The 27349-nt window shown below is 43.3% G+C and overlaps 1 protein-coding gene and 1 long non-coding RNA gene across 17 annotated transcripts in view; one reads left to right on the top strand and one right to left on the bottom strand.

Annotated features, from left to right (window-relative positions):
• Positions 1-25833, top strand: part of ANKRD26 (ankyrin repeat domain containing 26) — a 197220-nt gene extending 171387 nt beyond the window's left edge. For 12 of the 16 annotated variants that reach the window (XM_073328178.1, XM_073328172.1, XM_073328173.1 and 9 more), the window contains 2 exons: positions 23661-23706; positions 24472-25833. In XM_073328178.1, the coding sequence (XP_073184279.1) occupies positions 23661-23706; positions 24472-24620 (195 nt within the window). In that variant the 3' untranslated portion in view covers positions 24621-25833. Of the gene's footprint in view, positions 1-10911; positions 11007-14375; positions 15066-19085; positions 19144-23660; positions 23707-24471 lie in introns of those variants that run through there. The other 4 variants (XR_012156802.1, XR_012156803.1, XR_012156804.1 and 1 more) reach the window with 4 other exon arrangements.
• LOC140905248 (uncharacterized) lies at positions 19317-23213 on the bottom strand. The gene is made up of 3 exons (XR_012156805.1): positions 22423-23213; positions 22242-22302; positions 19317-21654 (listed from the first exon to the last, which is right to left on the bottom strand). It is a non-coding gene; the product is annotated as an uncharacterized lncRNA (long non-coding RNA).
• Positions 25834-27349: the final 1516 nt, after the last annotated feature.

The following is a 27349-nucleotide window of genomic DNA, read 5'->3' as shown; positions in this document are numbered from 1 at the left end:
CATCATCAGCATAGAAGAATGTCCTTTGGAATGGTGGCCGAAGCATGAAGGGGCATACGAATGTTTAGCATATCTCGCATGTAAATAGCTTGCAATAGCAGCTACAAAAGTGTCATATGAACACCTGTTCTCACTGTCACGTGATATTGTAAATAAGAAATGGGCAGCATTATCTCCCGTAAATGTAAACAAACTTGTTTGTCTTAGTGATTGGCTGAACAAGTAGCACTGAGTGGACTTGTAGGCTCTAAAGTTTTACATTGTTTTGTTTTTGAGTGCAGTTATGGAGCAAAAAAATCTACATTTCTAAGTTGCACTTTCATGATAGAGATTGCACTACAGTACTTGTATGAGCTGAACTAAAAAATACTATTTCTTTTATTTATCCTTTTTACAGTGCAACTATTTGTCATCAAAAATGATAACATAAAGTGAGCGCTGTACACTTTGTGGTCTGTGTTAGTAGTAATTGAAAACAATATATTTGAAAATGTAGAAGAACATCCACAAATATTTAATAAATTTCAATTGGCATTCTATTGTTTAACACTGTGATAAAAACTGCGATTAATCACGATTCATTTTTTTAATTGCAATTAATTTTTTTGAGTTAATTGCATGAGTTAACTGCGATTAATTGACAGCCCTACTTATCACCAACAGTGAAATCTGTGTGGACAGTTACTCAGAAAAGAAAGGTTACTTACCTTTACAGTCAGTGAGTGAGGTTCTTCAAGATGTATTGTCCACACAGATTCCACAGCCTGCCCTCTGTCCTTGCTAATTCAAAGTCCCGTCACATGGGATTCTTTATCAGTGAAGAAACTGAAAAGTGGTTCAGGCCGTCCCATCCCTTATATCCTTGGCTATGGTGGTTTTGAGAGCTCCCAGGACTCAGGAGCAGCTCCAATGGATATCAATATTTTAAAAGAATCTGATATTGTGCACATGGGGCACATGCATGTTCAAGGTGGAATTTGTGCAAACAACGCATCACAAAAAACCACAGTTACATTAAGGTAAGTAACTACTCTTTCTTCTTCAAGTGCTTGCTCAGGTCCATTCCATATTAAGTATGTGTGCTTGCCACATGCACTGATGATGGAAGTTTTTTCCCTCAGCAGTATCCGTAGGGCACTGGCTCTGGTGCCCACATGGTGCAGTATAAGGGGCACCGCCAGTTACCCTCACCCTTAGTTCCTTCTTGCCACCAGTGATGGTGTTGGAACATCAGCTGCTTCAGCTAGCATTGTTTCATGCGAACTTTGAAAACCTGTAATATAGTTAGTAGTTTCTTAGTTACCCTTAGTAGTAGTACTCAAACTCATCGTTAGTCCCAACGGCAGTCAGCCAGGGGATGGGGCATGCTCTGGTCCCCAGGCTTTAAGCCCTGTGACCACTGCAAAGGTCCTATGGCCACCAGCGATCCACATACCAGCTGCCTAAGGTGCTTAGGCGAAGGGCACAGAAGTGACAAGTGTCAGATCTGTAAGTCCTTTAAACCTAGGACGAAGAAGGAGCATGATATCTGTCTGAAAAAGCTGTTAATGGAGTCGGCATTTACTCCGGCACTGGAGCAATGGTCTGACTCCACAACCAGCACCGCAGACTCCATGCGCAGCGCTCGGCTGGCACCGTCTACAAGCCAGCACTGATCCCCCTCCATGGCTCCAGTCAAGAAGCTGAAAAAGACTGTGAGGGGAAGATCTCCTACCTCCCGTAAGGGAAAGGAGAGGGCTGGGGGTGAGCCACGACCCATGCCATGCAGCTCAATGCCCCCTTCAGGAAGTCGGGCCCCAGCTCAAGTCAAGCAGTGTAGCCCATCCCTCGCCTATGACTCCGATAGCGGTGCAGGCCCCAGCCAGCTTCAGCTGCCATTGACGCCCGAAGCCCTTCAAGCAGCTCAGGAGAGCCTTATGTTCCCAGTGCTGCCCACACCGGCTCCAGCAGTACCCCGGTCTCGGGGAAAACCCATGCTGGGACCTATGCGGGTGTCCCCACTTCAGCGGCACTGTTCCCCATCGAGAGGGACGTCCCATCATTGCGCACCCACCAGAAGCCGTCATGCCTCAGGACTAGAGAGGGAGGCTCAGCAGAGCCCTCTTTGGTCTCCGCACAGGGGTCACCGATGGAGGGACTCAAGGCGTACCTCGCCGGTAGATTGGCACAGTCCCTCTGAGGCACGCGCTACGTGGCAAGAACTCCTGGACCGGCCCCGACTGTCTCCAAGGACCCGGTACCAATCATGGTGACCGATCGAGGATCAGAGATTGCAGATCACCAGGTCATCATCGCCCATCTCCTAGCAATAGGTCACCTTACCCAGGAAGATCCTCCCGGCAACCAGCCCCTATTAGCTCCCGGTCCCGTTTGACGTCCCAGTACTGGTCGAGAAGAGTGAGGCGTGAATTGCCAGATCTCCAACGCAGATCCGCCAAATGCTATCGGTCCCCGAGATCCCAACCAAGATGCCTGTCTCATTCGGACTGGTTGGCTTCGGGACACAGTGATGGGCACCGGTCAGACAAGAGCCACCATTCCACCTGATCCTGGTCACCCGGTACCAACCGCTCCGTTTATACCTCTGGCACTAAGCGAGGTTCCCTGACCGCGGGGCTAGCCCCAATACCTGCAGTGCCGCCTACATCATCAGCACTGAAACCTGTCCCATGGCCCCAGGTGCAGTGGCCAGTGCCATTGTACCTGTGGAACCCTTGTTATCACCCAACCCTCCCAGGCTGCCCGGTTGGCATTGAGAGCCTCGGAGAGGCCAGCGGCCTCAGTATCTCATCCCCCTCTGTTGGTCGAGGCTTTGGGGGGTAAGACCCCCAGGTCCAGGAGGACCCAGGGGAGCAAGCTACTGGACCACCAGTGGAAGTAGAGGTCCCTGTGGCATTGTCCTCATCGCACGGGGCCCCCTCACCCAGTTTCTCAAGATGACACCAAAATGCACCACGAACTTTTGAAAATGATCGCGTCCATCCTGGGGCTTCAGGCAGAGGAACTGGAAGAGCCCTCGGACTCCCTGTTTGATGTCCTCTGCTCCTCGGTTCCTGCCAGGGTGGCCATACCCCTTCATGAAGGGGTATCCAAAATCACTAATGTCCTGTGGCAAACCACCTCTTCCCTGGCCCCTATCTCTAAGAGGGCTGAATGCAAGTACTTTGTGCCAACCAAGAGACATAAGTACTTCTACTCCTATTCAGCCCCCAATTCCCTCGTGGTAGAGGTGGTTAACCACAAAGAGAGTCAAGGACAACCCAGGGCCACCCCCAAAATAAAGATTAGAGGAGGTTGGATCTCTTTGGGCGTAAGATTTATTCATCTTCCAGCCTTCAGCTGAGAGTGGCAACCACCAAGCCCTCCTTGGCCGATATGACTTTAATATGTGGCAAGCCACGGCCAAGTTCGAAGGGTCGCTCCCCAAGGCTTCCAAGAAGGAGTTCGAGCAATCCTCGATGAGGGCACAACCATGGCCAGGGCAGCCCTCCAGACGGCGTTGGATACCGCTGATGCTGCTGCCTGCACCATGGCTTCCACTATCTCCATGCAGAGCCGCCTGGCTGCTCCTCTCTGAGTTGCCCTCTGAGGCTCAGCAGTCAATGAAGGACTGCCCTTCGATGGCTGAGCCCTATTTGCAGAGCAAACAGACAGCAAGTTCCATGGCCTCAAGGACTCCCACTCCACCCTGAAAACCCTGGGTCTTTATGTCCTAACCCCGGCACGTAAGCAGTTCAAACCGCAGCAGCCTCAGGGCCAGGGGAGCCAGCCTTGGCAGGACCAGCCTCACAAATGAGCCAAGGGCTACAAGCACCATCAGAGCCACCCGCCTCCACCCTCTACCCAGTCAAGCTTGACCTGTGCCAAGCAAGGGGCCAAACAGTCATTTTGTGGGTGTGCCCGAGGGCAACCTACCAGACTATTCCCCAGATCCATCTATCCCAGTGTTCTCCAACCGCCTTTCCCTTTTCCTACCTTCTTGGACCACTATAACCTTGGACCGATGGGTCGTCAGCATGGTGGAGCAGGGTTATACCCTCCAGTTCCTTTCTACCCCCCCCCATCTGCCTTCCCTGTCCCTTTTCAGGGACCCCCCTCACAGAAGTCTCCTCGCACAGGAGGTAAAGGGGTTGCTACAGCTGGGAGTGGTGGAGGAAGTTTCTCTTGACTACAGGAACAAGGGGTTCTGTTCCTGGTACTTTTTAATCCCAAAGGCCAAGGGCAGTCTACGGCCCATCCTGGACCTGTGAGACCTCAACAAGTACCTAAAGAAGTTAAAGTTCCACATGGTTTCCCTGGTTTCTATTATCCCCTCCCTGGATCCGGGAGACTTGTATGCCACCCTCAACTTGAAGGATGCATACTTCCACATAGCAATCTTTCAAGGACACAGACGCTTCCTCCGGTTTACAGTGGGGCCCCACCACTACCAGTTTGCGGTTCTCCCATTTGGGTTGGCGACAGCACCGAGAGTGTTTACCAAGTGCATGTTGGTGGTAGTAGCTTACCTCAGGTGACATGGTATCCAGATCTACCCATACCTCGACGACTGGCTCGTCAAGGGCAGCTCCAGGTCTCAAGTCCAAAGGGATGTCCCGGTGCTTCAAGCCACATGCTGCTCCCTGGGCCTACTGGTGAATGACAAAAAGTCAACGTTAGTGCCGGTGCAGAGGATAGAGTTCATTGGAACAGTCCTTGACTCGACCTGCACCAGGGTGTTCCTGCCACTGAAAAGGTTCCACACATTGACAAACCTCAGCGCGGAAGTCTTCACGTTCCCTTTGACTACAACCAGGGTCCGTATGCACCTGCTGGGTCACATGGCAGCCTGCACTTACGTGATCCACTATGCCAGGCTCTGGATGCAGCCCCTGCAACTATTGCTGGGACAGTCTATTCCCAGTCCCGGCACCCCTTAGAAACTATCATTACCATTCCCCAGGCAATACTTACCTCGCTGCAATGGTGGACCAACTGAGGGCAAGTCCTGGATGGCGTTCCATTCAACAAACCCCTTCACTCCATCGAGTTGGTGTCAGATGCCTCAGACCTTGGCTGGCGTGTGCACCTCGGCAACGGCCAGACACAGGGGATGTGGTCCCCAAAGGAGGTGAGGTTGCATATAAACATCAAAGAGTTCTGAGCAGTCTGGCTGGCTTGCAGTCTTCCTGTCCCACCTCTGGGGCAAGGTGGTACAAGTCCTGACGGACAACACAGCCTCAATGTTCTACATCAACAGGCAAGGGGGAGCGTGCTCATCGGCTCTCTGTCAAAAGGCACTCCATCTATGGGACTTCTACATCAGCCACGAAATCCACCTGGAAGCTTGTCACTTTCCCAGTGTCAAGAATATGCTGGCGGACCACGTTAGGAGGGACTTCTCCTCTCACCACGAGTGGTCGCTCCATCTAGAAGTAGCCTGCATGATCTTCCAAAGGTGGGGAACTCCCCAAGTAGACCTGTTCACTACCAGACAGAACAGGAAATGCACCAGTTTTATTCTTGGCAAGGTCTGAGCAAGGGCTCCCTCTCCGATGCCTTCCTCCTGTTGTGGTCAGGGAGCCTGATGTATACATTCCCTCTGATTCCACTCATCAGCAGGATCCTGGCAAAGATCAAGAGAGACAATGTGCAGGTTGTCATGATCGCCCCGGTGTGGCCTCGCCAGCATTGGTTTGGCATGCTCATGAACTTGTCAGTGGCCCCACCCTGGCCCCTGCCCAACTGTCTCGACCTGCTGTCACAGGACCATGGTCAGCTCCTACACCCCAACCTCGAGTCCCTCCACCTCAGCATGTATGCTGTGTGGCTGAACCCAGAGGAACGGACCTGTTCAAAAGGAGTCCAACAGGTCCTCCTGGGGAGTAGAAAGCCTTCAACCAGACTGACTTACCTGGCTAAATGGATGAGGTTTTCCCGCTGGGCATCTGAACGTGGCATCTCTCCCTCACGTTCTTCCATACAGACTGTCCTGGACTACCTGCTCCATTTGAGGAACCAGGGCCTGGCACACTCTTCCATTAGAGTGCATCTCGGGGCCATCTCTGCTTTTCACCAACTGATCCAAGGACGACAATGTTTTCCCATGACATGACGATCCGATTCTTGAGAGGGCTCAAGAGACTCTTCCTGCAGGTGCGGGCTCCTGTCCCAGGAGCAGGTGCGGGCTCCTGTCTTAACTTGGTCCTCTCTAGGCTCACTGGCCCGCCCTTTGAGCCGCTGGGTTCTTGCTCCATTTCCCACCTGTCATGGAAGGTCGTGTTCCTAGTGGCAGTGACGTTGGGAAGATGGGTCTCTGAAATCAAAGCCTTGACCTCAGAACTTCTTCTACAAAGACACGGCTCAGCTGCAGCCCCACCAGGCCTTCCTGATGAAGGTGGTATCCATATGAACCAGGACATCTTCTTCCCGGTGTTCTGTCCCAAACCGCACAAGACCAGTGAAGAGAGGCATCTTTACGTGCTGGACGGCCAAAGAGCATTGGCTTTTTATTTAGAACATACCAAGCCTTTCCGTAAATCAACTCAGCTCTTCATCGCTACAGCAGATAGAATGAAAGGCCTTCCCGTGTTTCTCGCAGAGGATTGCCAACTGGATCACCTTGTCCATAAGGACATGTTACAACCTGGCGGGGGTTCCGCCGTTGCCAATTGTCAGAGCCCACATGACAAGAGCACAGGCGTCTTCGGCAGCCTTTCTGGTGCACATCCCTATCCAGGACATCTGTAGAGCTGCAACGTGGTCCTCTGTCCACATGTTCATGGCTCATTATGCCATCACTCGCCAGGCCAGAGATGATGCTGGATTTGGCAGAGCTATGTTGCAACCCACATATCCATGAACTCCTACCCACCTCTGGGGTACTGCTTTGGAGTCACCTAATATGGAATGGACATGAGCAAGCATTCAAAGAAGAAAAGACAGTTACCTTTTCTGCAGCTGGTGTTCTTCGAGATGTGTTGCTCATGTCCATTCCACAACCCGCCCTCCTTCCCCACTGTCAGAGTTTCCAGCAAGAAGGAACTGAGGGTGAGGGGAGCCAGTGGCACCCCTTATACCGTGCCATGCGGGCGCCACTCCAGAGGGCACCAGAGCCGGTCCCCTACGGATACTGCTGAGGGAAAAACTTCTGGCACCCGTGCATGTGGTAAGCACACACACCTAATATGGAATGGACATGAGCAACACATCTCGAAGAACAACAGTTACGGAAAAGGTAACTGTCTTTTCTTCATTAAATGGGTTCACAGAATCTCTTGAACTGCTCAGCATTTACCCTAACAGGGATCACATGTTCAATGCATGATCTTCACTCTATGAAGAATGCATTGGCCTCCTACTATGAGGCTCAGGAAGCACCAAACTATATTTAGATCACTTGAGTACAGGATTCTTCACAAAATACCTCTCAGTTCCCTTCTGTGAATAAGACTTTGCTTTCAGCTCAGACTTACTTTCTCTCTTTTTTCCCCCCATTCACTCCACCGTTGGTAGGAACTGAGAAATATTTTTTGTCACTTCAGTGACAAGTTTTTCAGTTTAGTTCTACAGTAGAATCCATTTAATCAGCATCCTGTTAAAAATGTGTCTGCTTACTGTACCTGAGAAAATGGCTTCAGGACAAACCAATATGAATTAATGAGTAGCAGTGGCAAATCTAAAGAGGGCAACGTTCTCTTGATAATTACGAGCATATATTTAGGACAGAATATGGACATGTTGTCTGTTGAAGAACTAACCCATGGCAAAAAAGGCAAGAAGCAGGGAATAGGCAATCCAGAAAGAAGGAAGTAAGAAAGGATTTAGGAAGGCAAAGATTAGAAATGGGAGACAGAAAAGTTGAAGGGCAAAAAGGGGAGGAAGCAGGCGAACAAGGAAGAATAGGAGTTGGGATAGGAGTAGAATGGAGGGAATGAAGAGCAGCAGGGAGAAAATGGAACAGAATAAATAACAGGAAGAACAAGGGGAAGGGAGGAATCTGTTCTATATAGATAAAAGAATGCTGTTCCAGCTTAAACAAAAAGGGGTAAGAGTTGTGTTTTTTTAAAGAAGCAGAAAAAGAAAGACAGAGAAGGGAAAGAAAGTGGAAATGGAAGTAGAGAAAATCAGAATAAAGAAATGTAAGCAGGAAAAGAAGATACAGGCAACTTTTAGGTTAGTGATTTTTTATGTCTTACTAGATTTTATAGTGTGTGTGTATATAAGATACAGAAAAGGGGAGCACCAGGAATATACCTCTACACCCCTCTTGACAGTGCACACATGTGCATGTGTGCTCATAATACACCTACTTTCTTTCCTGCTTTGACCTGCGTGAGGACATTAATTCCTTGTCCTACCTCTTGGTGCATCACATCACCACCAGATAATGCAATCTCAAAGCAGCATGAGACAGAGATCTTTGACAACAGCCACCAAAATTGGTGAGCTGCTCACTGCTGGTTTACTTTAATCTCTGCTTACCTTAAGGGTTTTTATAATAGTGTATTTAAATGCTTTGGTCATAACTTATTTTAGAAGAATTAAATTAAACCAATTATAGGAATTTTTTCTCCATTAACTAACTCATTACTGGCTGAAATGAGGCTATGACAAATCAACTAGTTTCTATTATTTCCCCTTTCAGCGGGTACTGAGATCTGAGAACACTGTTAACAATAGGCAGTTAATAAGATCAACAGACAATAATTTCTCCACTAAGAATTGTCTTGACAGAGCTCCACTCTTGGGCTACAAATCCCAAAATCATCAAGAATACAAGAACAGCAACTCACTGATCTGTTTGTTACCATATATTGGGGACCCAGGGCTGCTTCCACCATAGTCAGTAGTTTTCAAAATGATCACTTGCTTCAGCTGTACTGCAGTATGGTGAATTATATCAGGTCAGTTTGTAGGTTAGCTGTAGTTTCAATTAAAATATTTTAAAAACCTTAAGTAGTGTTAATACTGTTTTAAGTTGGTTAGTTCTAATCAGTTTCCTGATTTAAAGTTGACTAATCTCATATCAGATCCAGATAAAATATCTACCATTAAACAGTATGTGCCATGTGGTAATAAAGTATCTGTAAAAGACCAGCACACCAGTTTCCTTGAGTCTCTGGGAGAAGACCACTTCTTGAGGGGGTGCTCAGTTTGCCCTGGGCAATGCTGTTACCAAAAGGATGCGGTCTAGATTGCTGTCAGATTGTATTCCTCATTTCTGTGATCCAGCTGGCCCAAAGGCTTTGTCAAGGCTTACTTGATCCAAGGTGAGACTGCTACCACATTTTACCTCACAGACATCTTCATCTATCCAGACAAATGCAGCTACTTGGCACACTCTCCACATTATTGCTTGGATTTGGCCTCTAGGAAAACATCCTGTTTCAGACTCTCCATCTTCAAGAACTTGTTTTCAAAGAAGGGAGGGCAAACTCTGTGTTAAATAAACTCCCTCTTCTCAAGACATTGACCTTGTTCCTGCTGCTTGGTGTAATTGTGATCTCATTTTCTTCTGGGGCTTCCCTGGAGCATCTTACTCTTTAAAAAAAAAAAAAAATTAATAGCAGTGTCCATCTGGGCCACACATGCACCCTGTGCTGCCTCATGCTCCCGTGTAAGGACATAAAGGGCAGAGCAGCCCATTGCCCTTCCTCGGTTCTCTCTTATTGCACATGGAAGTGAGATGGGATTTAGCAAGTGTCTGACTTGTTAACTTTCCTCTAGTTTCAAATTAATCTTTTGGAATTAGTTTGGTGAAGAAGTATTACCTTTGATTAATTTTCCAATTTGGACGTTTTAAAAAACAACAGAAAGATAGCATGCTGTACAGTGAGGCAAGGTGCCTCATGCCATCTGCCATGGTGGACTCAGGATTTAAGCCCTGCCCAACCTGCGATGGACTTACTCCCCTGGTTGATCAACACAGTCAGTGCCTTTTCTGTCTGCGGGGAGACCTCATTCCTGATAAGTTTGAAATCCTTCTTGTTGTGGACTCACAAGTTGAGGGATGGTGTTGCTGAAACTACTGGTACTTGTGCAATTGGTGCATGTCACCTTAGACCCAATGGAGAAATCCACCTGAAAGGAACCCAAAGGCTTATCCTCAGTGAGTGCCACTCCAAGCAGACACAATACCCCAGGGCCTAGCAGTGAAACAAAGGCTGAGAATAAAACTGTTGAAACAGACACTGGTGACATTGATGCCAATTGCCCGGTGCATTTTGGCATCACTGCCAATTCTGTATCATCATCAACAGACTTGGCACTGGCCTTAGGACAAGCTCCACCAACACCAACAGTGACTTCATCAGAGCCAGCACCAGTGTCCCAACTCCAGGATGACGCTGAAAGGAAAGGCCGTGTAGAGATCAGACATGGCTGCAAGCATAGAGGCACTGCCTCTCAGAGAACAGAAATTATTCCATCAAGGGAAGGGCACTTCAGTTCTGTGCCAAGGGAGTGGCACTAAGTAAGCCAGCATCAGCACAGAAAAAGGTGCCAGCACTAGCCATGGTGCCAATTACAGGACTGAGATATGCCCTCATGGAACCCTGTTAATCCCTTCAGGGACATCATTGGTACCAATGTAATTAAGCCTCCTTTATTTCATAGAAGGCTGTCAAGCCCTCTGAGAGACTAAATAGAAGCCAATCTGAGCCTGTACACTGGACTTAAATTGTATTCCTTTCACGCTCCAATTTTGACTCTGGCAGATGATGACTTCTTGTTGTTATTCATTGACTTCACCTAGGAATTTTGGAGTATTTTTGTTCATGCATTCTGGAATATAAAATATTGACTAGAAACATGTCAGTCATTGGCTTTCTTTGCACCATTAATTTGATCTATTAAGAATGATGTTCCAGACCTATCTGTACAAATGATAATACAGCACTAACCCTTTTGTCATCCATACTCTAATTTTAGGTGGAAAGTTTTCAGAAAGAAGGAACATCCCTTTTGAAGATTTGAAGTTTTGAAGATCCCTTATGCAAACTTCTTTGGCGATTAACTTCCCTTCAGTATGTATTTCACAAAATGGCAAAGGTCTTGAACATTCACAGCATTCTAACTATTCATGAGATTTCCTCCCAGAGCATTTTCTAATGGGTAATCCTTTTCAATAGGATTCATCAATTGCCAGCCTTCCTAAAAATGTGAGATTTGCGAAATCGCAGTGAGCATCCTCAGTGCTGCTTAATTATTGCATGGCACTTTTAAGACCTCATCTTTGTGATAGGCTCTTTACATACCTGAATATCTCTCTTCATTCTACTTCAGCAACACCACCTATTTGTTTAAAAAAAGAAAGAATCTGTCACTTTCAGTCCCTTTTAGTTTCAGGTGCTAAAGCCAGGTCTAAAGTTTAATTAGTAGTACAGTAGACCAGGTTCTATAATTGTGTGGCAGTCATGTTCCAGCATCTTTGATGGAAGCTTTTACATTGCATTAATTACAGTGAAATTATCTAAACAATTATTTCCTTTAAGTTTTAAAAACAGTTTGGTATTTTCCAGGCATCTCTTAGGGTTGCATGAATGTAACTAATTCTGCTGTTGGGTTAATAATGTCAAACATTTTCTAAATGTTCTCATTCTTAATTTTGGATTTTTTTCTTTACAATTAAAGATAAATGCCTACTTTTAGGTAATTTGTTGTATCTAGCTGGCAGTGGAGGATTGTTCTTCACTATATATTTGCAAGTGCCTTTATGTGGTTTACTTTTGAAATATCTTAAATAGTTTTGAAAACAAAATTCAATAATCTTATTAGGAAAAAGATTTGAGGTGAATATCAGGAAGAGTCTTACTGTCAGGAAGGTTTTCCTGTTACTCAGCCTAAATTTCCCTCTCTTAATTTCATCCTATAACTCCAAATTAAATTCCCTTTTACCATCCTAAAAAGTTACTCTCTAGCCTTGTTTATTGATTACATCCTACAAATATTTGTAGATAGTTCAAACATACTTTTACATACTACATATCCATAGTAAAATCTGAAATTTACCTTTTCAGGGCAGGATTATTTTTTTATTCTAATAGAGATGATTTCCTTCTCTAGATGAAAGTAAGCAGAACTACTATTAGATTCATGGGTAATTTACCATTCCCCTCTCTTCCCATAAGAACACAGGACTGGGAGGGACTTCCTGCATTATCGAGTACAGTTCCCAGCTATTGCAGGCAACCTCGTCGTATAGTCCTGTTCATAAATTTATGAAGCTCCATCTTAAAATTAGTTAGGTTGTTTGCCCCACTGTTCTCTTGGAAGGCTGTTCCAGAACCTCACTCCCTTTCTGACTGTTAGAAACCTTCCTCTAATTTCTAGCCCAAATTTATTCATTGCCAGTTTATACCCATTTGTTCTTTTGCCAACATGGTCCTTTAGCTTCAATAGCTCTTCTGTCTCCCTGGTGTTTGCTCCCCGATGTACTTACAGAGAGCAGTCATATTCCCTCTCAGCCTTTCTTTTGTTAGGCTAAACAAGTCAAGCTCTTTTAGTCTCCTCTTATAAGATAGGCTGTCCATTTCCTGATCATCTCAGTAGCCCTTCTCTGCACCTATTCCAGTTTAAATTAATCTTTCTTGAACACAGGTAACCAGAATTGTACATGATATTCTAGATGAGGTCTTACCAGTGCCTTGTACAATGATATTAATACTTCCCTGTCTCTATTGGAAATATTTTTCCCGATATATCCTGGGATCACATTTGCCTTTTTTATAGCACATTACATTGGTGGGCCACAGTCATCCAGTGACTGACTAATAGACCCTAATCTTTCTCCTCCTTTGTCATTTCCAGCTAATGAGTCCCTAGTTTATAGGATAAATTCTTATTTGTCCCTAAGTGCAAGACCATGCACTTGTACTATTAAATCTGATCCCATTTCAATTATTCCAGTCCTCCAGGTCATCCAGTTCTTCCTTTTTGATACTTTCATCTGCCTCTGTAGTGATGCTGCCTCCCAAGTTTTCCCATTTTACTCAGCTCTTTTAAGGTAGATCCTCTACTTTCTTCTTTGTTGGATTTTCAGCTGCCATGTATTCTAACAAAACAGGAGTCTGATCTTAGGAGCTTAAACCTTCAGTGTCTATCAGTCTTCTCTTTCATTAACTTTTTCATTAAGCTGCAGAACTTTTAGCGAGATTCTTTTAATCTATTCACTGGTCAGGGAACAACTTTGACTCCACTTTAATGTCAACATAGATCATCTCAGATCACTGAATAGTTAGTTTTTTTCCAAAGGGTTATACCTCTTAGTTTCTTCTTTCAAACATGCTTCAGAAAAATAAACAGAACTATCAGCAATAAGTACAGTCATTGCTGGAGAACAGTTGAGTAAAATACATATTTCACATAGCTGTGCAGAACTGAGGGTATCTATTCATAGCCCAGTATTTCAGCATCGTATTTGAAGCCATATTCTTCTTCTGCACCCATTTCTGAAGAAGTAAAAGTACAAGATATCTATTCCATATGAACAATGATGTTAAGATATTAAAGTTTCAGAGTAAAGGGTTCAAGTCAGAAATACCGAAGAAAAGACTGCATATGTTTGTTACTGTATGTGTACTATAGAACTTGAGCTTGCTTCCCTTTAAATCAGTGGCAAAACGAGGCTAGAATTAGGGCCCCAGGATCTCGTACTGTTATGTTTTCTTTGAGTGCTGTCCCTGTGGGTGCTCCACTACAGGTGTTGGTGCATCCCGGCGCCGTTGATCGGAGATCTTCAGTAGCAGTGTCTGGGCAGGGGGTGCGTGTGCAATAGTAGTCTTGCGGCGCCGCTGGTGCCTCATCTGGCACGTGCACACCCCAACCCCTTCAGTTCCTTCTCAGCCATCCTCGGCTTGAGATGGAGCTACAAGCTCACTTAGAGTTCATCTCGCCGCCTCACAACAGGTAGACAGGACTTTGATATTCACTCACCCGATTACTAAGCGATTTTTAATGGGCATACAGAACATGTACCCAGACATCCTAGAACCCACACCAGCCTGAGACTTAAATCTGGTGCTCAGAAATCTAACCAGGGCCCCATTCAAACCTTTAGCCACATGCTCATTACTATCTATGAAAGTGGCATTCCTTGTTGCCATTACATTGGTGCGAAGAGTCAGCGAGATAAGGGCTCTCATGGCTCACCCCCCCATACACAATATTCCTCTAAGATAAAGTGACACTTAGAACACATCCTAAGTTTATGCCCAAAATATCTTCCTCGTTCCACCTCAACCAACCAATTCACTTACCTACATTTCATCCAAAACCATGCAGTAACACTCAAGAAGTGGTCCTGCACACACTGGATGTGTGCCGTGCCTTAGCATTTTGTCTGGACAGAATGAAGCCCTTCTGAAAATCACCTTGACTTTTTGTGTCAATAACAGAACGATCGAAGGGCTCTGCCATATCTACGCAAAGAATATCTAAATGGATATCCAGCTGTATCTATATGTGCTATTCACTACACAACACTGAAGCCCTTCCAGGCATCAGAACCGACTCGACAAGAGCTTTATCTACCTCCACAGAATTCCTACACAATGTGCCCGTTCTAGACATCTGCAGGGCAGCCGCCTGGGCCTCTGAACAGACATTCATGAACCACTACGCAATTACTCTCAGCTTAAGTTCAGACACAAGACAAGGTCTCACGGTACTAGCTTCAGCAACGAACTCAACTCCAAAGCCCCGTCCATCCTCATGAGGGCACTGTTCTACATTCACCTGAAGTGGAGCACCCACAGGGACAGCACTCAAAGAGAAGGTTACTCACCTTGTGCAGTAACTGAAGTTCTTCAAGATGTGTGTCCCTGGGGGTGCTCCACTACCCACTCTCCTCCCCTCTACTTTGGAGTACAACTAAACACTCCATGGTAAAGAAGGAACTGAAGGGGTCAGGCCATGTGCGTGCTAGATGAGGCACCAGCGGCACCGTGAGACTGCTACTGCACATGCGGACCCCGAACAGATACTGCTACTGAAAATCTCCAATCAACGGCGCTGTGATGCACCGACACCTGAAGTGGAGCACCCAGAGGGACACACATCTCAAAGAACTTCAGTTACTGCACACGGTGAGTAACCTTCTCTTCTGCCTGACTCCTGCCTTATTCACTATAAAGAATGAATGGTGTACAATAAACAAGACACAAGTTCTCAGATTCTCTGCATCATTTGAAGCCGTTTTTGTATTTTCAGCAGTCAGTCTGAAGTAATTCAGAAATCTTGATTTACAGATTAACAGAAAACAAAAACATTTTTCTCCCTCTGCATCAAAAACCACTTGTTATTAACTCTTCAAACTTTCCCAGTTGTTAAATCTCTGTGAAAAGTCATATGCTGCCTATGTTTGGAGATAAGGCAAAGTTCTTAACAATTTTTATTGTGGAGCATCATGGGCAGCGGGTATAATAGGACAGGGAATTCTAAGCCTTCCCTGGCTCAGCTGCCACTGACCTGCTGCTGGACACCTGGGCCATGGTTGCCCTGTCCCTTCCCCTTTCCCAAGGCCCCCAACTTCTGCTGCTGCCTGCCTGCTGCTGCTCGCCACATCCCTACTCCTCGGGGGTGGGGGAGTGAGGAGGGAACGCAGTTAGCCAGCAGTGGGCAGGAAGGTATGGTGGGGGAGTGAGGTGGCTCGCTTCGCTGGACACGGGGGGGACCAGCAGCTTCGCCCAGCCAGCGTGGCTGGGGCCGGCCTGGTGCTCAGCATGGTTGTGGGTGGCTGCTCAGCCTGGCATCCTGACTTGAGGGGACCTGGGGTCCGTCCTGTCGGGGGGGTGGCTCAGCCGGGTGCTTGGCCTGTCTGGAGGTGCGGGGGCTCGGTCCAGCCTGGCTGGGGCCGGACTGGCGCTCAGGGGGGTGAGTGGCCTGGTGTGGCTGGGGTGGGCAGGCCACAGAGCTCCTCCAGTCGCGGGGATGGGCCTCAGGAGGGCTTCTCCTGTTATGGGAGGAGGTTGGAGCTCCAGCATGCAGAGGGGGCAGGGCCTCGGGCAGAAGCGGGCACCGCCAGCACACTAGCCACTCCAAAGCAGAGGTTCACCCACCACCCACGTGGTGCGTTATGGACCCAATCATCCTTTTACTGCTATCAATGTGAGTTCTTTCATGTAGACTAAAGTGGAAACAGACTTGGGTACTGTCCTGTGGAGTAAAGCATGTTGCATTTTTTTTTTCTGGTTGTAGCTTAAAACATAATGGTATTTCTCTAGATGGCAGCAAACTGATATTTTCCTTAGCTCAAGTGTTAGATCCTGTGTTTCTGTAGCCAAGCAGAATTCCAGTCTGAGCTCCACAAGTGTTCATTATTCTTTTGAAGTGATAGCCTCCTCATGGTTTAGAGATTACAACCACAGTCCCATTCTGATTGATTTTTAACCCCTTTTCTAATGCAAAGAAGAGAATTTTCCATACTTAGAGATTTTTTAAGATTAAGTTCCATTTTCAGCTAGAACTTTTTCTGACGGTTTTGATTGTTTTAATCTCAAGAAATTTAAAATGTCTTAACAATGCCCTTCTGAAACTTCAGAAAAGTGTTTTTCTTTGTATATGTCTACATTACCTCACAAAAATCGAAGCTTAAGTAGATTTTGACATTGGTTTATGCAAGAAATAGCATTCAAGGACAAGAATGATAAAATGTTTTAAAAAGTGGTGCTATTTGAAAATCAGATATGAATTCTCTATCAGCTGAGCTGTTTTGAGGCAGCAGTTAGTGGCAATAGAAGATATTTTTTGTCAACATCCTTGGGTGATTTTTCAAAAGTGGAAAGAGACTTTGGGATGTGGTAAAATAGTTGGTTTCTTCTAACACTAAACAAGGAAAATTGGACTAATCTTACAGCTACCCTGTGTTTGTCTTCTTTTCTGTTGAGCTTCTTCCTACAATCCTCCCCAAATTCTGACCTTCCAAGATTCCTCCACAGATTTAAAGAAACGGTACACATTCTTACATGCCTCTCATACACACTGTTCCAAAAGTGGTTGCTCAGGTCACCAGTAAATTGAAGATGATGATTAAGACTCCTGTCATGGAGGTCACGGAAGTCAGAGATGCCGTGACCTCCATGACTTCTGCAACAGTCCCATGTGGCTAGGGATTGGGGTGTGGGGCAGTACTTACCTGGTGGAGGTTCTCTGGAAGGCCGACAGGAACTCCTCTCCCTCAGCTCCTAGCTTCATGTGCTGCCTCCACCCACAGCTCCCATTGGCCGCGGTTCCCAGCCAATGGGAGCTGCAGAACCGGGGCTTGGGGTGGAGTAGAGGCAGCATGTGGAGCTAGGAGCTGGAGGTCACCACTTCCCAGGAGCTGGGTAGGGAACCTGCCCTAGCCCTACCAAACCCCACCTCTGCCAAGCACCCGCGGCACCTGCCCCCTCAAGTACCTGTGGCGCCCCCCAGGCTGCGCCCCCTTGAGTACCTGCGGCACACACCCCAGCACCTGCATTGCCCCCATGGTCGCTTGTCCCCACAAGGTTTAGTTAGGACTATACAGTAAAATGAATTTTTGTTTAGTGCCCATGACCGCTCCATGATTTTACTAAAAATACCTCTGACTAAAATGTAGCCTTAACGATAATGCTCAATCAGCTATGTGTAAAGGGCTTTGAGATGTATGGATGAACAAGTGTTGTATGTACATACAAAGCATTATTAAACACATTTTTAAGATGGGGCAACTAAAGCACAACAGAGAGATTCAGTGACTTGGCAGGGAAGAAGAGTCTCCTAATGTGTTAGGCATTGATTCTTTAATGAAGATACCTAGGTTTCAGCCTTGAAATTGATACTTAATGTGTCAACTTTTTGGCACTTTTTACGAACATTCAGTGAAGGTAGGCTATGCTGTGCATGCATCCGTGACTGTCTCAACAATATACAGAATGGAAATATACTGCCAGATGCAACTGAATGAGACATTATTCTTCAGAAGCCATTATTAGTTTGCTCAGTGCTAGCCACTCCTTTAATAATTTGGTGACCTTGTCCAGCGCACTAAATAAAAAAAAATGTAAATGGTCTTTTCATTTACCTACACAAAAGAAAAGATAACAAGATAGTTACCTGTCACATCATCTAAAAACCGAAGCACTTAAAACCAAAGAAATTATTAATTAAGAACCTCATAAATCTGATGCTGGGTACAGAAGAAATATAAACTCATTATTCATATCAAGTATTTTTAAAAGCATATTTAATCAAATCACAGCCCCCTTAACACTGACCCAGAATAAATACTATATTCATCAGTAACCTCAAAATGTAAACACTGCATATAAAACCTTTTTGAAAAGGAAACAAAAAAATATGTACACATTGGTCGGCCTTAAATAGAAAATTACAGATAAATAACATACAGTTTTCATATTAAAAATACAACATTATTCTGAAGAAACAGCAACTATAAGTACTTGGGAAATCCACTGCAAACTGCATCTGTAGTAACTTAGATAACTTACAATGTTATGAAGGGAGGGAGGTTTAAACTCGCTAGCCCACCTCAACTCCTCCTAACTCTCTGGATCTCCAACAGCAGAGCTTCTCTGTAGCCAGGAGGAAGTGAGGAGTATGCGTTGCCCTCCCTTGTGCAGGGGCAGAGGGAGATCTGTGTATGGAGTGCTATACCTGCACACTGTTCACTAGGATGGATAGGTTCTAGCCAATAGGCCCCAATCTTTCAGGGAGCTCTGATGACTTTAGGGGAGATCTGCCCACGTGGAGTTCTTTGCAGGATTGAGGCCTTAGTAAACATTAAACAAAGAGCTATGCATAAAACTAATAGATGAATATTTTAAAATATAGTTAATAAAAATAAACAGTGTACGTCGGAAAACAATAGTGATCTCTATTGCCAACTACACTAAGCATGAATCAGTATAGTTATAAAGCACATCTTTTAATCTGTGGAAGTAGGCGGAATCTCCTTTATCTCTAAATTTCAGTTCTGTTTCCAGTCTTTTTCCATCTGCACTCTCTTGTAGTATAGTATTCAAAAATCCTAAGTAATTTTATTTTCTTCATTTATTTATGGGTCATTTTTCAGTTCTGACTTCCAAGACCTATAAACTTATTGGCTTTTGTTCTTACTTCTTCAGCTCCTTGATCAAAAGTCTGTTTCTTCCTTCTCTTCTCTGCAACCAGATACATGGCAAGGTGTGTAGTCAGTATTGCTTAATACAATGTAGTTGTTTTTACTGGGCACGTTTGTCTGTTTGTATTGTTTAAATTTTAATTTCAATTAAGAACAGGTTTTGTCTGGATTGTCATCATATTGCAAATTTTAAAACTTAGTTTATACTTTTGTTATACTTTACAAAAGTGAATAGCATAATTATTTAAATTAGCAAGACAGTACTGCTGTGTTTTATGTATTTGTGTGTAACAATGAAACATCTAAAATGATACTATTGATCAGTATTGAAAAATGGAATGTGCAGAATCATATTTATTGTATTTGAATCATGGCTGTCTTTAAACAGCAGGGGTTGGTGGATATATTTTTTTTATCTTTTAGGTAAAAAGTTGTTTTCCAACTTAGTCTTTCTTCTCTAAAATCCACTCTTGGCGTTCCTCATAAGGACTGCCTTATAGTTATCTAATCCACTGAATCCAGGAAAAGTCCATCAGTCATGCATTTAATGTGTATGGACTAGTGTCATGCTACAGTACTGTATATATTGTATATGATGACCCTTTCATTTCCTTTTTGCCTATCAGTCTAGACCTCAATACTTACTTTATCATTTAAGTTTGTATTTTTTATAGTTTAGTTTTTCATTTTTTCTTGATGTTAATAGTTTTCTCACTTCCTTTTCATCCTCCACTCCTCTTTCCTGGGGAAAAATAAGAAACTCCCAACCGAAGACAAAAAAAGCTGTCAACAAACCCTGGAGTTTCATAGGATCTTAAAAGCCAAAGGTTCTTTATTCTCCCTAAAGCTGATTAACAGAAACTCCCCAAGTAAAAATTTGTGCTAATCTTACCAACCGTTATATCTTCCCAAAAAACATTGCAGATAAGAAGATGGACGCTACCCTTAGATAGGACTTGGAAATTTCATCAGTGATCCATAGAGTATGTCTACACTGCAATTAGACACCCAAGGGTGGCCTGTGCCAGCTGACTCAGGCTCAAAAGGCTCAGGCTGAGGGGATGTTTAATTACGGTGTGGATCTTCAGGCTCAGGCTGCAGCCCAAGCTCTGAGACCCTCCCACTTGGCAGGTTTTTAATTGCTGTGTAGATAAACCCATAGACACTCATTCGCAAGCATATTCTTCACTAGACCCATGATGTCCTGGTGCAGTGAGTTGAAAAGCTTGGACCACCAGAAGCCCATGACAAGGTCGAGTCAACACTGAAGAAACTATCCCTAGCAACTACATTTGTGGCAGATGGATCCATGGACTCCATGAAGCTGGCAGCAAAAGGCTGTGCAAAACTATTCAAAGCAAATCCCTCTGTGCCTCAAAGGTCTCAGGTGGGAATCCTGTTTAGGTAGACACTGGGATAAGGTGGAAGTGAAAGTATTTATTCTCTACACCAGAAAAGATAAAATGACTACAGTCCTTATACAAAGGCTCCTTTCATTGCTACCCACAACACAGGCCACCAGATAAGGGACTTCTCTTATTCCAGGGTAAACAGTTAACCAGTAACCCACAGACAAGTCCTGATCAGGGAACAAGTTTAGCCCTTGTTTCCAATCCAAACAGTCAGTATGGATGCAACTGTGCCTGATTCCACCCAGAAATACTCCTGGGGGGCACTTAGACACATGGTTCCAGTCAACATTAGAGTACAATACTGATAATCTCTGGTGCTCCAGGCTCTTCTACATCTTTATCCATTCTGCAGCCTTAAGACACAGCAAGCCATCCTGAAGTAAATCTCTCATCTCCCAGAGTTATGAGTAGTAGAGCCTCTCTCTCAAGAGCAAATGTTTTCAGGGTTCTAGTCCATATTCTTCATAATAAGGGAAAGATCAGGAAGAATCCAAACCATCTTAGACCTCAAGAGGCTGAACAGGTCAACGAAGAATTAAATTCAGGATCAGATTTTAGCTTCCATTATTTTTTACAATCTCTCCAGCAGGCCTGACAGAAGCTTAGCTGCATATTCCACTCTGCTTCCATCACTAACAATTTCTTCAATTTTTTTGTTCCCTCCCTACAGAAGTAGTCACTAAAAATACAAAGTATTACTCCTTTTATCTGTCATCTGTCTCTACTCAGGTTCATAAAGGTACTGACACTGATAATAAATCATGTGAGTTTAGGGACTCATCTGTAATAATTCTTAAATGACATGCTCATTAGAGGATCATCCCCAGGAACCTCATCGGAAGTGACCCAGGTGACTCTCTCGATACTTCAGTCACACAGGTTCATGATAAAGTTAAAAAAGAGTTCCCTGATCTCGCTTGAGGACAGTCCACAATAGGAGCTGAGAAAGGCACAAGAGAATCAGAGTCTTCCTGACAGAGGAGAGGTGAATCAAAAATAATGCCCAAGATATATGTAGGTTGACTCCTGACCACCCTAGTATTCTTTGCTTCCTTTTCTGGAAGTGTGAAACACAACTCTTAGCCATCTCTTCTCAGCTTTTTCTTTCCATTTGGTCCCTCTTTGACAGATATGGATGAGAATAAGAGGGATGACTTCAGGCTTTGGGAGAAAAAAAAGAAGAGGTATAAATAGGATGAAATGGGTCAAGGGAAGGCCAAGGAGGATCCTGACTGATGATTCTATACCAGTAGAGCAGATACTCAGTAATCTGTGTACGCCATGCACCTGTTTGTGCAGGCTCCAGAAACAGATTGTGGATGTACTTTTTCAGACTGCATAACTTCTCCTTTCCCAGGGATCCTGGCTAGTCTCCTCCCATGGTGGGCTGTTTGACTCCCCACTTCTTGCTGTCTTCTGCTCCTTCAGCTTCTCCCCGTCAACCCTAATAGCCTTTTCCTTCCCAGGGCTTTGCTGCTGTTTTTCCTGGCCATACATAATTTGGAGCTTTGGGATTTAGGGGCTCCTTTTCTCCTGTTCCCTTCTTTACCCATTAAGGTTCAGAATTTCCCCCACCTTGGCTTCCTGATGGTTCTTTCCATTGGCATGCTTCTTAATTTGATTCCAGTTATCCCGTAAATCCAATAGAAGGCACCCATTTGCACTCTAAACAGTTTGCCTTGCCACTCAGTACCAGTCAGACTCTGTGCTCTCTTTCTGTTCTTACGCTTTCCCCAATTGTGTCTTACCTTACTCCTTTACTGAAGCAGTTTCTTCATCCCAAAATGCTGAACTGGTGAGTAAATTAACCTTGTAAAGAAAAAAAGGATATTAACCAGTATTTAAATTCTTCGATTTGTTTGTCAGTATACTGAACGGGTAAAACTCATCATTTGTAAAAGTATTAATTACTGTTCATGAGGTACTCACCACTGTTATATCTGTGTGCTAGCTCCATATATTTAGAAATTATGCTTTCTTATATGCTGGCTGTTGTTGTGTCTTGTCTGTTTAGATTTTAAATTCTTCAGGTCATTGACTGTCTTAATGAAAAGTCTATTGTGGACACTACAGAAATACAAGTTATAAATAACAATAACTTACACAGTACCATGGGTATGAATAAACAAAATGCTTAGAAAGAGCTTGCAATCAGAACTGTAAAAGTGACAGTAACTAATTCCCTTGAGAGAGGAACACACCTTTCCGTTTCTCCTAGTCAATTTAAGCCACTTAATACAAAGGTGCAGAACTTGTTCTCTGATCCCATAACCATCATTTCACCATCCTTAGGAGAAGGATGACAAAAAGAGATGAGTGCTGCATCTTTCCACAAAGATAGAGAGAAGGTCCTCAGTGTGATCTGAGGGCCTTGCAGTAAACTGATATTGTACATTTTTATAGCAGCTAAATTAAATACTGATACTTTATTTTTATACACAATTTAAGGACTCAATCTTGCAAAAACTTATTCATGCAACAGTAACTTCATTGGGTTGCAGGACTGGGCCTCATATTTTTAACAGGTCAAACTTAGAATTAGATACATATATCCACCGCTGAATTTAATTGTGGTTTTATTCACATATCTGAAGATAGAATTTAGCCCTCCATTATTAATTGATTGTGCTTGTTTGTATGTGTTTAACTACTAAATTATGAATCATTTATCATTAGTTAAATACATTAATAAGCCAACAACTAGTAAGGACGGTTTATTAAGCAGCATGTACATGAAGGGGAGTAAAAGCCAAGAGTCCAACACTCTTCTGAGCTATAGAGTAGTGAATTATAGTTTGTAAAAATACTTCACAGGGACAAAAGAGGCTAATTAGTAACTGTCTAGTCAGTTGAGATGGTCTAGTTTATTTGGTCCTGACTCAATGCAGGAGGCTGGACTTGATGACCTCTTGAGGTCCCTTCCAGCCCTACATTTCTATGATGTCTATGAAGGTATAGATTGTTTTACGATGCTGCTGATATTGTTCAACCATCAGAATATGAAGACTCAGCTAATCAAGATTTTCTCCAAAACAAAACTAAATCTCTGTTCAGGATTTCAGTTTCACTTTTAGTAACACTCTGTTTTTAAATATATAGCAATATTTTTGTGACACTAACTACCCTAAACTGTTTATATGTAAAATATTGTTAATATTTAATTTCAGATGCAGCAGGAACTAGAAAAAAGTATCACTAAAGAACTTGACCAAGGTAATTTGTTAGAGCATGTTAACATTTTTTTTTCAAAAACTGTGTGTTACTAAATATAATTTATGATATAGTTATAATTCAAAAATAGTATTAAGCTATTATGTCATACACCATTGCTGTTTCTACTAATTTTCAAATTTGGTAAAAAAAAATTTGCAAGGACTGCCCACTTACCAAAGTGCTGTACAGAATATTATGTAATTCCCCCACAAAAAAAAGTCTTAATCTGAAGTCAGTTTTGCAGGAATTCCCAAATACCATACACATAGGATTAACACAAATACAGTAAATCCTCTTTTAAGATTTTTCACAAACTTTAAAAATCACTTCTCCTCTCACACATATTTTAATCAGTATTATTGTATATAATTCATATTCTTCCAAATGTATCACTAGAATAAGCAATTGTCATTCCGTTGTCTTTATTGGAATTTGGTGTGCTTAGAGCATCTATGGATTTGACCTATGATTTTCAATAGCCCTTGAAATACTAACAGTTATTTACTGATTAGCAAAAAGGCTAATGTATTGCTTATATAATTAAAAAATCTGGTCCCTTCCTTTGTGAATATCCCTTTTATGTAATTTTCATCGTGTTTCCATTGTATTGATTTAAAATGTATATCTGCTGTCTCTGGACCTGACACAATGTCCACCGCTGTCAGTGGAAAAAATTCAATGGGTTTATGACAAAGCCTACTGTAAAACTATCACACAACATAACACAGAACATATATGGTCATTTGTTTTTCTTGTTCTTTCTAGCCACAGCTGAACTTGAAAATGGGTCTGTAAGAGTCTCTCCTGTAGGATCTACTGATGGATCTTCAAAAAATCTAAATGTGGATCAGGATCCGGTTTCCAGGGCAACACAGCAGTATCTAGATGTATTAAAGAAAAATTATATGATTTGAACAAAACATTAAAGCAAGTTTGTGAAAATGACTTTGTTTACATAATATTTTAATGGTTTCCCATTAAATGGGTTCAGATGTGAAAAATCTTAATTACAATTTAAATATAAACTATAAAGGTATTTTATAAATATCAGGCACATTGCACTTCTCTCTGGAGAAACAGCACATAGTTATATAGTCTCCTTTTAAATTAAATATATAAGCCATACCTTGTTTTCATTTGTAACTAGCAAAGGAAATACAGTGCAGTGTTCTTGAGTTTGACAGAACTGCCAGAATGTTAGTTGTTACAATAGCTGTTCTGAGTCTTGTCCCATTCATTTTCTCTGATGTATTTTAACCAAAGCATTTCCTGAATTTTGTTTTGTGTTTTCTCTTTTACATGTATTTTATGTTTTTAAATGTTCTCTTAAGTAGCCCATTAGCCTGTTCAGATCTGATGCATCTGTTTTGTGCCCAGTTCTGTAGTCCTGACACAGGGAAAACTTCTGTTGATTCACTGTAAGATTTGCCTATATTAGGTTTGCAGAATTAGGCACTTGCCTAATTTGTTTTTGCTTTTATTCCATTGTGTTTGAGTTTAAAAAATACTACATATCTGTAATAGTGCCAAGAGATTTGTAGTGTGTGTTTTATATGGTAGAGGAACTTATCAATACAATGCACTGAATTTTTAATTGAATAATACAGCAACTTGGGGCATTCTGAGTTGTTAGTAGATCACTGCTATGTTATAAGTACAACTCTTCTGTAGATGAAATAGAGTAAAACTATATATATTTTGTGTGCGCCTACCTCCAATTTTCTTGATATTTTCCAAAGTTGGTGCACGGAAAAGCTAAGTTTTGCATTATTACTAAAATCAGAAGACCCCTTGATCATAAATCTAGTAGACTGGACTTACAGCGAGTCTGTTTCAATGATCAAGACAGTTTTACTTATTCCAGCGATTCATCCATTGTTACTGAAGACCCATATTTCTGCCATTAAATATCTTTAAAAGTCACTAATGTTGTGGTTCAAGATGGTGAAATGGAGGAAGAAATCCCCACTAGAGAAAACATGAACAATGATTATACTGAGATGAGCAGGACATGAAAAATTTGTCCTGTACCCACTATTCCAAGAACTAAGCTAACTAGCCTGGGTGGAAAAAACCTGTGCCACCATGTCTCTTAACAGTTTTAAAGGAATAAAACAGTTTTGTACAGTTGGTATATTGTCTTTACTTGTAAAATATTCCATATCAGCTGTTCAATAAATTTTTAAATGTAACATGTCTCACTTTTTGTTTTACATTGCTTCTCTTCCTGACTATACTTGTGCGCATCATTCTCTGTGTTGGTTTCCGTGTCTGCTCTTTCTTTCCGTCCTTCTCCTGCCATCCCTTTATTCCCTCTCCTGTCTTCTGCCCAAGCCTCACAACTGATCTCATTTCTAATACTTCTGTCTCTCCTGTCTCCCCACAAAATGTCAGTCCCATGCCTCTCTTTCCTACACACCCATATCCATGCTTATCCACATACTCCTTTCTCTCTGGTCTTCTCCTTCCTTCTGATTGAAGGAACAGCAGCTCAGTGGGCCAGAGAGAATGGTTCCGATTGAGTTCAATATCCCATATAAAACTTCCACTCACCCTGAGCAAGTTGCCTTTTAAAACCTCATACAGTTTAGGGGAGGTATTGCAGCAGATCCTTTGCTGGTGTCGTTCAGCACCGTCCTATTGACTTTAATGGAACTATGCTGATTTACAGCAGCTGAGGATCCAGCTCATTATCTACCACCTCTAGATACCCCAGCCAAGACTCAAAAATGGGTGCCCCGAAAATTAGACTTCTAAATAAATGACCTGATTTTTTCCAAAGTATTCAGCACTCCCAGCAGCTCTCACTGAAATTACATCCCTTCCCCCAACAACACATCTTTAAGGGAAAGCACTAGGAACCCAACCTCAAACTACAACTCAAAAATCGAAATCATTTTTGGCTCTGGAGTCTTCCCTAAATGCCCCTAATATGAAATTGAGTATCCTAAATTGGTAATCTCTTAGCAATCAGCCATCAAACCCTTCAGCTAACCAGAGCCATTTGTATTCCATGACACAATGGGACAAAATTCCACAGCAGCAACCCCTAAATTCCACTGTAACATTAATTTCTTGTGTATCAACATCAGTTGTTATGATCTGCACCGTCATGAAAACATACACCACTGTGGCTTCTAGTAGAAAATAATCATTGGCATAAAACTTCATTATACTTTTCAACCATGATTAGTTTAGACTAGAGCATTTGTTCTGGTATGCTCTCTTGGTGGTTGGGCTTCAGCTCCCATGGCAACCCAGCTCACAACCTCCTTCTCCCGTATGTGCTACTGAAGAGAGAAGCTTGTACTCACCAGATCCCCAGACCTCAGCTGCTACGCTAGGTCCACAGAATATTGTCATGAGCATGCACTGTAATCCAGTTAATTCCCTGTGATATGGAAAGATGCAGAGCAAGAGGTAGGTACAGACAAGGTACAGGGTAACAAAACAAAATGTCAGGTGTCTTGAGTGCAGCAACAGGTGATGCTAAAACAGAAACAGTTAATTTTGTGACATCTTGAGGAAACTGCCAAATTACCAGTTACAGAATTGCAGTCCGTGTGGCTGTGATTCAGATGAATGGGGCAAGTGACTCTTCTCAGAGCTATTAATCAGCCTCTCTTCAGACACAGGCAGATGA

This window comes from Lepidochelys kempii, chromosome 1, assembly GCF_965140265.1.
Source record: "Lepidochelys kempii isolate rLepKem1 chromosome 1, rLepKem1.hap2, whole genome shotgun sequence".
Taxonomy (NCBI): domain Eukaryota; kingdom Metazoa; phylum Chordata; order Testudines; family Cheloniidae; genus Lepidochelys; species Lepidochelys kempii.
This window is presented reverse-complemented; position numbering and strand designations above follow the sequence as displayed.